Source organism: Sinohyriopsis cumingii, chromosome 6 (assembly GCF_028554795.1).
Source record: "Sinohyriopsis cumingii isolate HCF-2022 chromosome 6, ASM2855479v2, whole genome shotgun sequence".
Lineage (NCBI taxonomy): Eukaryota > Metazoa > Mollusca > Bivalvia > Unionida > Unionidae > Sinohyriopsis > Sinohyriopsis cumingii.
Window position 1 is genome coordinate 120,184,272 of NC_142966.1, and position 16,370 is coordinate 120,200,641.

The 16,370-nt window shown below is 38.6% G+C and overlaps 1 protein-coding gene across 1 annotated transcript in view; it reads right to left on the reverse strand.

Moving 5' to 3' along the window:
* LOC149797840 (RNA-binding protein 26-like) overlaps positions 1-16,370 on the reverse strand; it is a 107,710-nt gene that overhangs the window by 64,723 nt on the left and 26,617 nt on the right. The window contains exon 5 of the mRNA XM_089962855.1: positions 3,070-3,680. Within this exon, the coding sequence (XP_089818981.1) occupies positions 3,070-3,680 (611 nt within the window). The remainder of the gene's footprint in view (positions 1-3,069; positions 3,681-16,370) is intronic.

Below are 16,370 nucleotides of genomic sequence, written 5' to 3' on the forward strand. Positions count from 1 at the left end.
TTTTCATTTAGTACCACAACATTTTATAACAACTCCTTTAGTGCCCCTCAAACCCCCACCCGACATAACAAGAGCTTCCACACCACCATGGCAGCCTTGTTGGAAGTGTCTTTTAGTGAAAACACCATGTTGGTATGACTATCCATCCATTTAGAATAAAGAAACTATATTAAGATTTTTAGTATGGTTGTATGGTTGCCATGCAATAGCATCGATGTTGGACATCAGATTGGAGCTATTTTCATTTTGGACCAACTACATAATAAGTCTTATTGTGAAAAATCCATGCTAATACTATCATCCATTCATAATATGTCACAATATTTTAAAAATGGAAGCCATAGTAGTCATGTTAAACATCAGATCTGCACCATTTTCATTAAAGACTAACTAAATAGCCCAAAAAGTATTTTACTGAAAACACCATGTCAATACCACCATCCGTTCTGAAGAAGTTTCAATAACAAGATTTTAAAGATATCCTCTATGGTGGCCATATTGGAGGTCTGATTAGCACCATTTTTATTTAGGACCAACAACATGCAAAAATTCTTTTTGTGCAAAATCTGTGCTTGTACAACCCTCCATTAGGAGACAAGGCGATAACAATATTGGTAACATGTCTGCTATGGTAGCAGTTGTTCTGGAGGTCTGATTAGCACCATTTCCCTTTAGTGGCAACTAGACATCAAAAGAAATTTTTTAGTGAAAACTAAGCTGATCCAACCATCCATTTAGGAGCAGCACAAAATTTCAAGATTGCCACTGTGGCAACCATGCAAGTATCCAATTGGCAACATTTTCGTTTATAACAAAGATGATATCATAAAAGTCTTTTAGTGAAATGTTGATAAAACCAACCATTCAGACAACATAGTAATAAGAACATTTTAAATATAGCCACCATAACTGCCATATGGGATGTCTGAGGGTCCCTATTTTCATTTAAGATAAACTAGACATTGAAGCGAATGTGAAAGTTTATTGGCAATTCTCCAGTAGTGCTAGAGTAATAGTAAAGACAACAAATGTGTGCTAATGGATAGATGCTAAATGGACACCTGATGGACAAAGGTGAGAGAAAGAGCTAACTAAATAAAAATTCTCTATACTTTTGGTGAAACTGATGAAGCAGCTGAAAATCATGACCGATATAGTCAAATTTCTTACTAGTGGCCACTTGTAGGGAAAAAGGTAAAAATGGCTGCTCCAAATAGCTTCTGCTATACAAAGGATTGCCTTTAAAAATTGTTTTTTTGAACAGATGTCGTCATTATCATTATTATTACCAATTGTGTTTTATGTGTACTTTACAACAAAATCATAATTAAGGTTTATGTTGTTCTCTCCCAAATTTATGTTGCATATGCAATTTACAGTATCTTACACAATTCAATCAATCCTACAAACGAAATCATCGCCTTCATAATATACACTGATCTTAGTTTATTCACATTAATATAAAAAACTCCTAACTAATATCTGCATTAGTAAGTTGCTCAACTCAACCAAACTGATTAAAATCAGATCTCAACTGTCCTACCTGAAGATCTGGGAATGACCACTTAGGGGTCATGTTCTGGTGATCTTTGAATCAGCCACTTGAAATGCAGCTTTCATAAATCTGAAAGTGAATCAAACTGGTCGGCACACATTGATGCTCTTCAGCCTTACTGCTCAGTCTCCCAAAATGTGAATACATAAAACTTTGGTTGATAAAATTAGCAATTACGGTGGTAACATAGCTCACCAGAACATGACTTCTAAGTGGTTGCAGTCAGATCTTCAAGTAGAAGAGTGGAGATCTGATTTTAATCAGATTGTCAACTCACCATGATCAAAAGACTGTTGACTTATGTAAGAAGCCTGTGATAAAAAGAAAATAAAAAGAACTCATATATGGCTATTCATTGTGACCATAAACCAAAACTTTACCTGCTTTGACTGACATATTTGGAAATATTAAATGAACCCTGACCTAATGAGTCTTCTTCTCAAAACAATATTTTTTCTTCTTCAGAGACGGTTTTAACCCACAGGCAAACAGATGAAGATATCTGTCACAATGGGCTAAAGGTGATTTCCATTTCAGCTGCGATAACACTACTACCTTTCCCAGCATCCAGCAAACAAATTTCTTTGACCATCTACTCTAATACAACTGCTCATTTTTGAATCTGGAATAACATCTTTTTACACTGTCAACATGACACAGAGTTGCAAATACAATCAAGATAACGTCTGCACATCATGATATGGCTTTAAGCATTGCCTTCCTCTTTGAACAAAAATTCAGTTTCAATGAGTGAATGGTCAGTGTACATAAGCTCTACAGAACCTTTAAGGCAGGGAGAAACCGTTTGGTTAAGAAATACCTGGATGCTGACTGCCGAATGCAGTTGACAGTAACATATGGGATGTTCATATAAGAAACTTGCAGAGGAGAAATCAGAACTATCACTGTAAACTGATGACAGCTGAGTAAAGGTGACTACAGGTCTGACTATATATCTGAATATGAACGCTAGATTTCTAACAAAACTATAGTACCATTTAATTTCACCTTTTATATTTTAAAAGTTAAAATAATATGCATGTCAGATTCAGAATCTTTACTAGACAACAATTTTGTTGCAGACACTCACATCATTACAGAAAACATTATATACATTTAATATACCCTTTTGTCAACAGAATCACAATATCCATTGCTTTGCTCTAGGGTTTAACGCCATTTTTCAGCACAAGATAGGCTATACATGGTGGCCAGTATAACTGGTGGAGGAAGAACCCTGGAAAACCCAGGGAAGAACCACCGACCCACGAGAAGCTACTGGCAGGCTTTCCCACATACCCACGTTAGCTATCCATTGCTACTGAAAAGGCTACATTTTGTAACTAATTAGCAACAAGGACAAGAACTAAGCCACTGAACCACATGTTTCCTGTTTTACCATGCATAAAAAAAGAACAAAAATATATTCTGAATTGTTTCTGCCCATCTTTGAATTATATTTTCTTAAAGTTCATGATTTTTGTTGTTGATGAAAATAAAGGTGAAAACCATACTTCTTCTGGGAGACCAGGATCTGGATCTTGATCTTGGAGTTAATGAATGTGGCCTAGGTGATTGTGAATATCTCGGTGACCTGGATCTGGGAGTCCTTGACCTTGGCCTGGGTGACCCTGATCTAGGTCTTGGAGATCTTGACCGTGTCCTTGATCTTGGTCTTGGTGATCTTGACCTAAGCATTGGTGACCCTAACCTTGGACCAGGTGACCTTGATCTAGGAGATTTTGATCTTGGTCTTGGTGATCTTGATCTTGGTCTTGGAGATGTTGACCTTGGCTTTGATGACCTTCTTAGTCGAGGTGATCCTGACCTTGTCCTGTTTCGTGGCATAGGTGACCTTGACCTCCTTTGTGACCGTGGGGACCTTATAGGAGATCCAGTTCGAGGTGACCGTGATCTGCTTCTACTCCATGATCTGCGTAATGGCCTTCTCCGTGGACTGTACCCTCTATGAATAGGCCTTAATGGTGATCTCCTTCCTGGGGATCTAGCTCTGCCAGCATAGTTTCTGGGACTCGGTGATCGACTGCTACGACCACTTCTTCTCCTTGGGAGCCTTCTGTCATCAATACGAGGTCTGTCATCAAAACGTTTCCTCCTGTCATCTCTGTAGAAAAAAATTAAGTCAGTGACAGAGACAAAAAATGAGAAAAATAGAGCCCAACAATAAATTTATCTGCACATACTAAGCTGACATACTTAGTTTGTAATAATCAATCTATGTTTTAGAAACTAATACAAACTAGAGCTATTGACAAAGAGTGCACTACAAAGGGCACTGCCACCTATGGTTTGCTTGGTAGGGTCTTAAAATGAGGAATTTAAAGTTTCGAAACAAATTTATAAGAATCAGCATACAGGTACCATACCTCCTCCAAATGATATGGAATGCTGGAAATCCAACCCACTCAAGGTCTAATCAATATAAAACTGCATGCCAAATTTGGTTGGAATTGAAGAATCCTAAGTATTGATGCAGAAACCAAACTCAATATGAAAGCTACTCTGGGACCATAAATCTACTATATGATTATATGGAACACTGAAAATTGAATTCATTTCAAGGTCTCATCAACATACATGTATAGCTTTATGCCAATTTTGGTTGAAATCCAACCATCCTTGCTAAAGCAATGCTGTAGAACCACAAATACTACTATTAGCCTACATTGCTGATCTGATATTATTGAGAATGGATCTACTTGACATTATGGATCATATCATTTTGTACAGCAAGACTGTTACTTGTTAGCACATCAACACTACTACAGGCTGTTGGTAAATCAGCACATTCAAAGTTGGAATTGATTCAGAGCAAATGTAAATTCTATGAAATCATTTGTTGACAATTCTGATGATCTGCTGGACTGGTAATCAAATATAAAATCTAAGATAATGAAATGGTTTTTCATCAGGTATTTTAAGAGACTAAAAAAGACATGTATTTCTTGAACGAGCCTTATCCAGGCCATGTAAATCAGGTCTACTCCAGCCAACAATGCAACAAATTAGACTGCAAAGAGGGATGTTCCTGAGGGGGAGATGGATTTCAACGAGTTCACTAAAAGACTGAGAAAGAAATACACAACAGTAGCAATGTCAAGAGATATTTAAAGCAACCAGAGGTTGTTTTAAGAAACTGACAGAGAAACCAGAATAGTAAACATTAACAACAAGCAATTAGATGAACTTGTAGCCATAAGATTTTCAAGATGGCCACTGTAGCGAACATATTGGCTGCAAAAGCAGTACAATTCGACTAGATACCACAAGTCTTCCAGTGAAAACCCCATGCTGGAGGAGTAGCAATAACAAGATTTTCAAGATGGCTGCTGTGGTGGTCTTATTGGATATCTGAAGGGTACCATATTCATTTAGAAATAGCTAGAGATAAAAACAAGTCTATTAGTGAAAACCGCTGGTCAACATGACCATCCATTCTAGCGTAGAAGCAATAATACAGTACAGCTAACATGAATTTTCAGAACCCCATACATCACTGTGAGGGTGGAGATCGAGTGGGGAGGATTAAGAAAAGCAACCTCCACCATCTCTCCACACATCCTTATGGAGTTGTCACTGGGCTCACAGAGAACTGCTCTGCACACCATGTTTTCTCGCAAACATTATGTGATTTGTAAATTCAGAATTTGCTCTTGTTATTGTTGTTAGGTGTTGTTTTTAAAAAACAAAAGTGGCTGTCAACTGGAAGTTAATTGTCCAAACCACAGAAGATTACTTTTCATAGTTAAACAGCAAGATAAACTAACACAGTTCAAGAGAAGATCAATATGGTGTGCCTCTTTGTCAAGCCAGTGTGTAAGTTTGTTCAGACTTCTCTGAATAAAATAAAGTGTAAACATACTGACAAAAAGTCGCTAAACCTTCTCTAAATGAACAGAATATACAAAACTTTTATTATTTTTTATTGTCCCGATATATTTCTTAGAAAATAAAATCATTTTTATTCTTGAAATGTTATCTGATTATAAATCACACATGAGATCGATGTCTTTCCTTGGGTGGTCATCATTCATTTACTATTCTAATATCAACGAGTTAAACTTCCTTTGTTAATAACTGGACCATAATTATTATGTGCAACAAGTCAAGTCATTCCTGTGATAGAAAAGCACTTTCCCAAGTTGAAATCTTCCTCTGATGCAAACATTTTATAGTATTTAATGTGGTCATCGCCTTGATTTCTGCTGAACATCCGCTACATCCATGTCTTTGTCAGGGAGAGACCATTTAAGTTTCAAAAAGGGGTAGGTGGTAAATGCTTGAAAACTATTGGATTATTTTGATATGTGGTATAAGAAAAGGACACTATGCCATTCCTAGCTTTACTTGAAACAGACTTGTCTCGTGACAAATGAAATATTAAAAATACCAGCCATAAATAATAATTTAGCCCAATAAAAAAATTAAATGGCAAGTCACTTACAGAACACGTGCATTCAGAATTGAACTAATTGATGGTTGTGTACATGTATATTCAGTCTCATAACTGGGTCATTACTGCTGAAGGACTAACCATGAGGTTCGCATTTAAGTGTAAATTCATTATTTTCTTTTTGTCATTTGGACTATTCTGGTCACCAAGTAGTCAGAGTGTCCGCCTCGTACAAAGATCAATGATTGCTGAAATGGTATTTGCTGGTTAATTACTCATGACATCTCAGTCTTTCTATGGGTGGTCTTCACTGATTGGCTGTTCAAATGTCAATCAGTAATACCAATCAGCTGCTCCACGGTGGAGATGCTATCAGCGTGCTGGCAGAAACATGGTGGTGATTTACAAGTATTTTATTGCTCCGCTGCGGAGCAAAAGTGGAGGGGATTAAGTCCCCAACCGCAATGTGTGGAGTTCCAAAAATACATGCGAGCTGTGCTGTTACAATTTCAAGATAGCCACTGTATCTGTCATTTTGGAAGTCCAAGCAGAACCATTTTCTTCTGGACCAACCTGACAACGTAAGAAGTCTTCTGGTGAAAACTCTACCCTGATATGACTTCCTATTTTGGAGGAGCAGCAATAACAATGTTTTCAAGATGGCTGCCACATGGGTGTTAAATTGGCAACAATTCATTAAGGACCAACCATACATCATAATCAGTATTTCAGTGAAAAACCCATGTTGCAATGACCATGCATTCAGGAGGAACAGTAATAACAAGATTTTCAAAATGGCTGCTGTGGCAGCCATAATGTATGCCTGAGCCATTCTATTTTTTTTTAAGACCAACTAGGTCATAGGATGAATGTCTAAGGTTACATGTCAATCCTCCAAGTAGTTTACTAGTAGTGATAACTTGTGCTAACAGACGGACAAATGTCAAATGACAAATAAAAGGATATGCCAAAAGCTTTTATGGGCAATGTCCAGAAAAACTAAAAATCTCTGAAACTGGCTGCTGCCTCAATTATCACAATGTTAATAGTTTTACCGGTAATTAGACTTAACTGAGAAACATCAGTCATACATATTTTTTGAATAATTTAATATACTGTACCTAATATAAACAATTCATTAACGGCCAAGATCTCATTAATTCTCACATGCACGAGATAAAATGATGCAAAATATACCACTTCTTTGTTTATATCTACATCACTAAATCATCAGAATTTGATAAACTACAAAAACTACATCAACATCAGAGCCCTTACCCAAGTTACTTAAAGGAGACTAGAAATCAAAATTTTCCTTCTACGTATGTAATTCTCTACAGATTTTAATTCGACTGTCATGTTTATAAATTAAATATCGTAAGCGGGTAGTGATTTTATTGCATGGAAGTCACCACGATTCCGTAAATTGCCGAGTTCTTCCGAGTTTTAATGAGATGACAGATCACGTGGTACCGTGACGCAATACTAGCCAGTCCTCGAATACAAACATAAACATTGGCGAGCGAGGCAGACGGGAGGAGACCACATTTGGGTTGCACATTCAAAACTTGAATCTGCAGTCTGATATAATAGTTTATGTACTGTACTGGTCAGTGCTAAAAGAATTTTTTTTAGGCACAGGCCCCGGGCTGGTGACTTAAATAAACTCAAGCCCTGACTGAAATTCCACAAGCCCAGACAGTTCATACGTGTCAACTCTCAAGCCGGGAGAAAAACCTCCCGATTTTGGGGGTATTTCCTCATCTACATCCCGATCTCGTAATATCTCTAAATTTTTCGCAGCGAAGTCCCGATTATTACATTATGTCTGTCAATTTTCATTTGTCAGAAGAAAAAAAAAAAACCAACCCCAAACCATTTATAAATAGATATAACGTATGCAATCCGCAGTCTAAACTGCCACACTGCAGACATCGTAGTGATATGACTGAAAAATTGTTAAAGCTACGTTAAAAATTCAAATCACACGCACACACGTCTAAATCCGGCACTCGAAGAAATAATTAATATTACACAACAGTTTTTTTTTTTTTTTCTTCTTCAGTAAATAGAACGTGAAAATTAAACATTATTCAAGTAAATTTCAGATGTTTTTAAACAACTACAACAGTACTATAGTATAAAAAAAAATTAAAAGAATAAAATTGTCACCAATTAGCTTAAATGAATGATCACTGTGAAATTTTCTCTGCAAACAAAATCGCATCTCCATTTCCGTCAAAGAAACTTGACCAGTTAACACCTGACATTCCTCTACCGTATATGTAAAGTTTAATTACCATGATTAAATTACAAGGAATAAAACAAAATATACCATGCAGTATATGTGGCCCTAAAGAACTAATTCTGAATAAATATTTTGTTCAGCAAACAGGATTACATGCATTAAAACTTAAACCTGAAGTCCATGGCATCGTAAGTAGCAACAAAATAGGCATCGTTTATTTTGGCAATCAGTTGCTGGTGCTTACACATACACACACTGTCGAACATGGTTTCTTTGAAGTATGTCCGAAGGTCAGTCCTTTTCACAAGATCAATGCAAGGATAAGGAGTATGTTCATTAGTCACACCGGCTTTATTGTTTGCGTACTTAAATCAAAACTTTAGCTATTTTGCAATTTAGCCAGAGCTGACCAGAATATGCAAAATGGGCTTGTCCTGGGGGAATAATAAGGCGTATCACATGGAGAAAAGGTACGTCCCATGGGCGCTCGCACATTGGGGCAAGGGGTTGGGGGTTGGGTCAATAGTCCCCCTCCCCGTTTCTATTGCCATTTAATGTGAAACTTTGACCTCTTTTCTTTTAATCGCTACTATTTAAACTGCCCAAGGAATAGTTTTATATCAGTTCCAATCATTACAGATTACCGTTTATACATACTACATGTATACAATGATTTTTTTAAAAATTTGTAATTTTTATAAGATTACTGAAAATTTTGTTTTCTCGAAACACGACAGGTTTAGAATATTATTTTTGGCAAAGCTTCCATTTGATTAAAATCAAATCTAAATTTCACCTTGGACAGTAGTGATTTGATTTAGATTGTGCCGTGTTATGGCATGTATGTCAACATCTTGAAAATACATTTACTAATTTCACCAAGTTTCCTCAGGCAAACAATTTTTGTTTCGACAAGCCTGATGGGCACCTCACTTTGAATACAGGATGGGCCGGAACTAAAACCAGAGGGGCCCAGGGTGTCGGGCTATCAGATTTATTTTTAGCACTGCTGGTGTAGGTAAAAGATCTGTGAACTGATTGTTGCATTTTGTGGTCACTTACTCGGCCTTCTGCCTATTTTCGTAACTCGCACGTTTAACACTTTTCCCAGGATTTAAAATATTCAACGTTATGTCTGGAACAGCGCCAACTTTTAGTCTAGGCCTAGCATTTGAGTATCCTTGAGCTGCCATTTTTTCAGAATCCCTCTCGTAACAGTCCTTTGAGAAATGTAACGAGCACATTTTGCTGTATGGTGTTGCTTTGAAATCGACTCGTTTGTAATAATGTATCCATTCTTTCATTATGCCTTTATCTTTCGGAAAGAAAAAAAAATGTTGTCCACAGGCTTTTCTTAATGTTCTATTACACCCGTAAGCAACGCAAAACGGTATTGTCTTTTACTCTGGCAACTCCCACTTGGGCTGCTGGAGTCGCTACTATGACGTCACATCCCGAAAGGAACCGAATAGGCGCGGAAATTTTGCATACGAGGTCATGGAAATTCAGCTCCTAGAAGATAGGCCAATATTTTAATACTGGCATTACGGTCGCAGATGATACTTCAGAATAAGGTTTTCTACTATAGTACTTTTATTATTATTCTATATTTCCATTGGTTTCTGGTCTCCTTTAAGCTTTCATAGTCATGATTCTAACTGTCCAAACTCCAGAAAGTACTGAACAAAATCAGTGGCTTCCATTTTGGAGGGTGGCAAATCTGACCCAGTTACTTTAAATAGCAGATTATGACCAATTCTTAAATAGCAACCATGTGATCTGATGCATTGGATATTTGCATCAATGAATGTAGTATCTAGTAGGCGGTTTACCACGAAGGTAGCTCTACAGAAACTAGTTCAAAATGGTTGATGTTTACAGCAGCCATCCTAACAGTTTATCATTTCAGTATGGATGCTTATTTAGTACTGTAATAATACAACATTTGTAATCTCACTCATAACCTTTATTTTATGCCGAGTTTACATAATTAATTTTAGCCTAAAAATAATTCTGAAAATAGAGGTATATTTTAAACATCTTCGGTCTCTTGATAGTAACTTAACTCATGATTTAGTGGGTCTCAAATGGGTAATGATTTAATACGAGTTTATGAAGCAAATAATTGTCAGCTTTTTTTAAGTCTTGCCAAGCAAAACCTGAAAATTATTCAACGAGTTACATTAATGCACTGTTAAATCATTACCCATTTGAGATTCTGATTATCATATAATTTTATTAAAGAGTGAAAAGGAAGATAAAGAACAAGTCTTTTAGGCATTTCATTCTGCTCAGTTGTCTTTCAATTCCAGCATGCGAAACAACAGTCCCTGATGCAAGCTGAAGCAGTATTGTGCAGTATAATAACAAATAACGTTAGGAAGCAAAATTAATAAGCAACAATTAAAAGAGCAACTGCCCTTTCAGTAGAACTTTGAAAAGTTTTGAAAATGAACCACTGCTGGAAACTGTTGTTTAGTAGTTTACTTAAGTCAGCTAAAAGAAGCAAATGTAGCACCATATACATAAATTTGTATGACTGTTTAGAAAGCTTATACCATGGACAGTCACCACAAATGCAGTATTGGATTTGGCACAAGAAAAATCATTCTAGTTGTTGAATATTTCTCTGAAGGGTATATTACTAGATTCATAAACTGTGCTAGATTATAGGTTACTGCATTTGTATGGGAAAATATGAACAAGTTTTGGGATGGAATACTGCACGACCTTGGGAGTGCAGTATATCCTTCCGACAAAACGAGTTTATATATTTCCATACAAATGCAGTAACCTTTTTATTATATGCTCATTTATTTGATTCTACCCAAGGTTTAATTATATAAACAAAATACACTACAAGAAACAACGTAAATGAACGAATTCTGTATTCTAAACTAAATACACCGCTCCCTCGATAACTCGCGCCCGGATGACTCACAATCCCGCTTATAACGCAGTGTCCGTCTTGGCTCCCGATTTTTTCCAGAGAAAATGTAGTTAAAATATCTTTAAAATATGCTGAACATGAAAAAATTACGATAAGAATTGATAAATTAAACCTTGATACATTGCTCGTTTTATCATCGAAAATGGTGATTAATGCCCGTAAAAATATAATCCATATTTTGAAATTTGCAAGTTCTAGAGAAGAATTAATTTCAGAGATGTCGAAAACGCTTAATTATGAATATTTGGACGCCAATTTTTGATCTGGGACGCAGAAAATCATTGAGGCGGGAGTCCTCCGTACGCATGTAATAGGTGCACGGGAAAATTCAAAGATTTACCGTTCCTGTTTCAGCCACCTGCTTTGTGGGAAAATGTGTTGATCAGTTTACTGTGCTGATATTTTACAATGACAGAATTCAGTGGCTGAAAGACTCTTTGATGTACTGTTGCTATTTTATAAGAGTACATTAAAAAAGAAAAGAACATGATGCAACAGCTAGGTGGCTAGTTCAAAGGCTTTGACCTGGCGGCCGAGTGAGAAAATGTACTGATATTTAGTGATTGAATTCAGAGGCAGAAAGACCCAGTTTTAAAATCCTAGTGAGACCTCTGTTTAAAGATATCATATATTATGTAAGTTTTTATGTACTGTCATTATACTGTAAATAAACAGTCTGGTGAAATAGCAATCAATGAAAACTTCTGGTAAATGTTAACAGGTGGCAACAGAGAATGAAATAAACACCAACTAAACATCTTCCTGTGTGAAAGTCACGTTCTAATCCTTTAATTCCGTTTCAGTGTAAACATTATAATCACAACATATTCTGTTCATTGAAAACATGAAAAGAGTCAATCGACCGTCACATCAAAACCCGTGAGTACTTCTGTGAGAACCTAATTACATGTACATGCCGGCTTTGTTTTCATCAACAACATGGGGAAGTGTTTGTTGCATTTAAAAAAAAAATCAATTACAAGAGACCTCGGGTGCTGGATTAAGGGTCTTGGAGCTGCCTTTGACGTAAAGCAAAACAGTAACAGAGACAACGACGATGATAGTGACTTCGAATGTTTCAGTGAAACTGATGTCATTAATGCCGAGGCTGTTTGGGAGAAATTCGTACAGACTCATGGTCCTGAGATGGGCGTTTCTCTTGATGATATGGAGGAGCGGATTCGTGCTGACAATGATTGCCCCACAGCTGAATACATGTCAGATGAAACTATAATTATTTCTATAGCGAACAAATTTGCAGCAGAAGACGATTCTAACTGGAGTAACACAAGTGTTGAAAGTGATGCAGACGCAGATGTTGCACCCCCACCCCTCTGCACAGGAAGCAATCAGATATTTTGATATTGCCATAAGGTGGCTGGAGACCCAAAATGTTGACTACGTAAAGCTCATGCAGTTGAGAAATCTGAGGGATTTTGCTCGGCAGCAGAGAAACCAAGGAGTAACACACACACAAAAAAAATTAACTGATTTTTTTCAAAAAGTGAATTGATATTTGTCAAGCGTGGCACAAACAGCAAGTATTAACTTGTTCTAATTTACGTTGTTTTAAATTTGTAGACCAATTAAACATGTTAGTACTGATTAACCCTTGTTTTTTTTGGTTTTCCATTTTACTTCTATCACATTCAAATCTATCTATCTATCTATCGTTCGATCGACCCTGTTTCTCGAAAAGAGTCGATCTTTTGTATATTGTCATGTTTACCCCGACCCAGAGTAGCCCAGTTTGAAACATCTATAATCAAGGCAATTCTGACGGGTCATTGTTTGATGTCGAACATTGCTGAAGGCTAGCACTAATCCGTTAAGTAAGATTGTTGTGGCTAGAATCGACGGACCAGACATTGGAGTTGCGAAGTCACGGACAGCCAATTATCACCTAGGTGTCGAAATGTTTCCAAGATCAAAAGAAATTGCCTGAAGAAGTGGGAGTGTCCTAACTTCTTTCCCCTGCAAACAGACAGACAGGTTGAACTGGCCGCTAAGACGATTGGACAGGGGCACAGCGCCACCCAATCAGAATCGAGATGGGGGGAGACCTTGATTTGGGTAGAATGATATCCCTGCGTTTTCCGGCAAAAGTTAGTTCGCTGAGAGAAATTACCCAGAGAAGAGGTTAGCGTAACTCCGAATAGCCATTCGTTATTGGCGGGAAAATCTTAGAGCGGGAAGGTCTAAGTACAGAAAGCTTCAAAAGGTCAGTAGATATTTGTTCAGTCTTTGTGGAATGCGACTGCATTTTAATTGTAGGTCGTATGTATACTTTATTAGTACTAGAATCGCAGTACGAAGAATTACTTTGTTTTGTTAATATGTTTGCATATTTTGAAGAAATGAGTTGATATTTGTAAAGAATTATATAGCTTGCCAGCCGTCGTAAGAGTTAATATTGTAATTTACTATGTGGGTATTTTATAGTAGACTAACACATATGTTCATATGATTATAGATTTTGCCATTGTTGAATATTTGTAATGTACAGACATGCGTCTGATTTTGTCAGATTGTAGTACGATGAGATTAAATATATATGTGTATATACTGACGTGACGCAATGTATTGATGTCTGTATAACAATTCGCTGATACTGTGTTATTACGCCATTGTTTACCCTGCAAGAAGTGTGTGGGAATTTTGATGTGTATGCATGCGTGGCCGAAACAGTGACAGCTGTCTGATGGTTAATTGTCGTTATAGTGTGGGGTGAGGTTCGATTAAACATTTGTTAACGCCTTGTGGTTTTTCACAGGAAGCTTTGAGGGACAGACCAGTTAAAGTTTGGTCCCGTTGTTTCGGATAGAGAGACGGAGGAAAGGAGGGAAGAAGAGGGAGAAGTTGAAGTCTGGGAGCGGAATTGGAGGAGGATATAATAGAAAGGGAAAGGAGAAGAAAGGAGAAGTTGAAGTCTGGAGCGAAACTGGAGGAGGAGATAGTAGAGAGGGAAACAGAGACAAAGGAGGAGTTAGAGGAACGGAAAGAAGGAAGAATCAGCGGGAATAGATGAGTAGATGCAAGGACAGGGGGAAAATCGAACTCACACTGTAATCATGGGATGAATTAGGCTGTCACTTGGTCGAGGGAAAGACGAGTGATTGGAAGTTATTGTTTTTAAATTATCACATTTATTAAATTGTTATTGATTGAATTTCATCTTCGTGTTCTCTATAATTTAACCGTCGGCATTGCTGACTGGGGGCTCAGAGCTGTAAATCTACATCATCACTAATTTAACTTTCTAACCTAACGAGCCAGGGTGGAACTTTCAATTTAATTTAATTAAATTATATTGGGAGAACCCCACCCCAATACGACAGAACGCCACAGTGGGCACTTCGTCCGGGATTTGAATTAGACATAAATATTATTTTACGATCTAAAAGTTTATTTGTTAGGAAGTATTAGTGAACAGTGTGAGATATTTTCCATCCTATGTATTTTGAATTTTTATGATTTTCTCATCTTGTGTTTGTTATATTTGATATTTGCATGTTTGGTAGATCTTTAATTACTTGCAGTAATTGTGAAGCAAATATCGAGCAAATATCTTACCTGAATGAAATTAGTTGTTGTCGACAGGTAAGTATTTGGCTGGGAACTTGTAATATCTGTCCATTGTTAGTAAGGTCGAGACAAGGTATCACTTCCTATTAGTTTAACAATATGGCTACAGAAAGGCAAATGATCAAGGAGTACCGTGCCATGGGTTCGGAAGATCTCGGCTACGAGGGAGATCGCCTGGCAGCATTTATTGAAGAAAGAATCAAGGAATGGAAGGCAGAAAAAGCAGCGGAGAAGGCGCTGGCTAAGATGGCAGCGGAGCAAGAGCAAGAGCTGGCCAAGATAGCCGCGGACAGACAGCTGGAGTTGGCCAAGATAGCCGCCGAAAGAGAAACCCAGAAAGAGCTGGAGCTGGCCCGGATAGCCGCCGAAAGAGAAACACAGAAAGAGCTGGCCAGGATATCATCGGCCACAAAGGAACGAGAGCTCGCTCATACTCTTGAAATGGAGAAGGTCAGGTTAGCGGCTAGAGACAATGATAGGGACGACGCCAGCACAAGTTCTGGAGGGACTGGACGACCTTTCATCGACCACCGAATGGTCCAGATAAGTATGCCGCAGTTCAGCGATAAGGAGGAATCTATCAACGATTTTCTTGTTCAGTTTGAGAAACTCGCTCACGCTCATAAAATTCCTGAACAACATTGGGCGATTAATGTCTCAGCTTTTTTGCAAGGTGCAGCTCGTGAAGTCTACCACGGCTTAGCTGCAGACGATGCTGACGACTACAATGCGCTCAAAAAGGCCCTTCTCTGCCATTATCGGCTGACCGCTGAAACATATCGTAAACTTTTTCGAGACTCAGCGAAAAAGGCAACGGAGACCCACTCTCAATTCCACACCCGTGTTCGAGGGTTATTTGAGAAGTGGATGAAGATGGCCGAAGTCGAACGATCGTACGACGGGCTACGCGAGGTTATACTCAAGGAACATGTCCTGAGTACTTACCGTCGCGAGTTGACAGTCTTTCTAGCAGAGAGAGAGCACCGGACGCTCGAAGAGATCGCTAGCATGGCGGAGCGATACGAGCAGGCACACTCAAAAAGTGGAGGTTCCGGGGGTGCGGGCCGTCCCCGATCCACTGAGTCGCGCCGTGTGGTTGAGGTAGAGCCGGCTGTCCGTAACCGTCAGGGCAACGGGAGGGTCGGAGGGGGATCTACAGGTAGGGATGCCAACCATAGACCTGGACAGGCCTCACCCACGAAAGCGGGACTTGCAGGTCGGCGAGGGCCGCCGACGTGTTACAACTGCAAGCGCCCGGGGCATATTGCCAGGGACTGTCCCAAGGGCAGGCAGACCCAGGTGAATGCTGTCGCTAGGAAGGAGCGCGAGCCGGAGGCAAGCTGTAACCCAGCCAACCTCGCGTCTGCTACTGTCAACGGAGAAGGTGCCACCATCTTGTATGACACTGGGTGTAGCGTCCCAGCCCTTGTCGACAAGAAGTACGTTAAGCCCGAGGATTACACAGGGGAGGTAATCGAAGTTCAGTACGCGAACAGCGCGCGTGACTCATTGCCAGTGGCTGTCATTGACCTCGATTCACCGTACGTGAAGGGGAAAATTGAAGCTGCATGCTTGGATGGTTTGTCGCATGACGTCATACTGGGATGTCATTATGTGT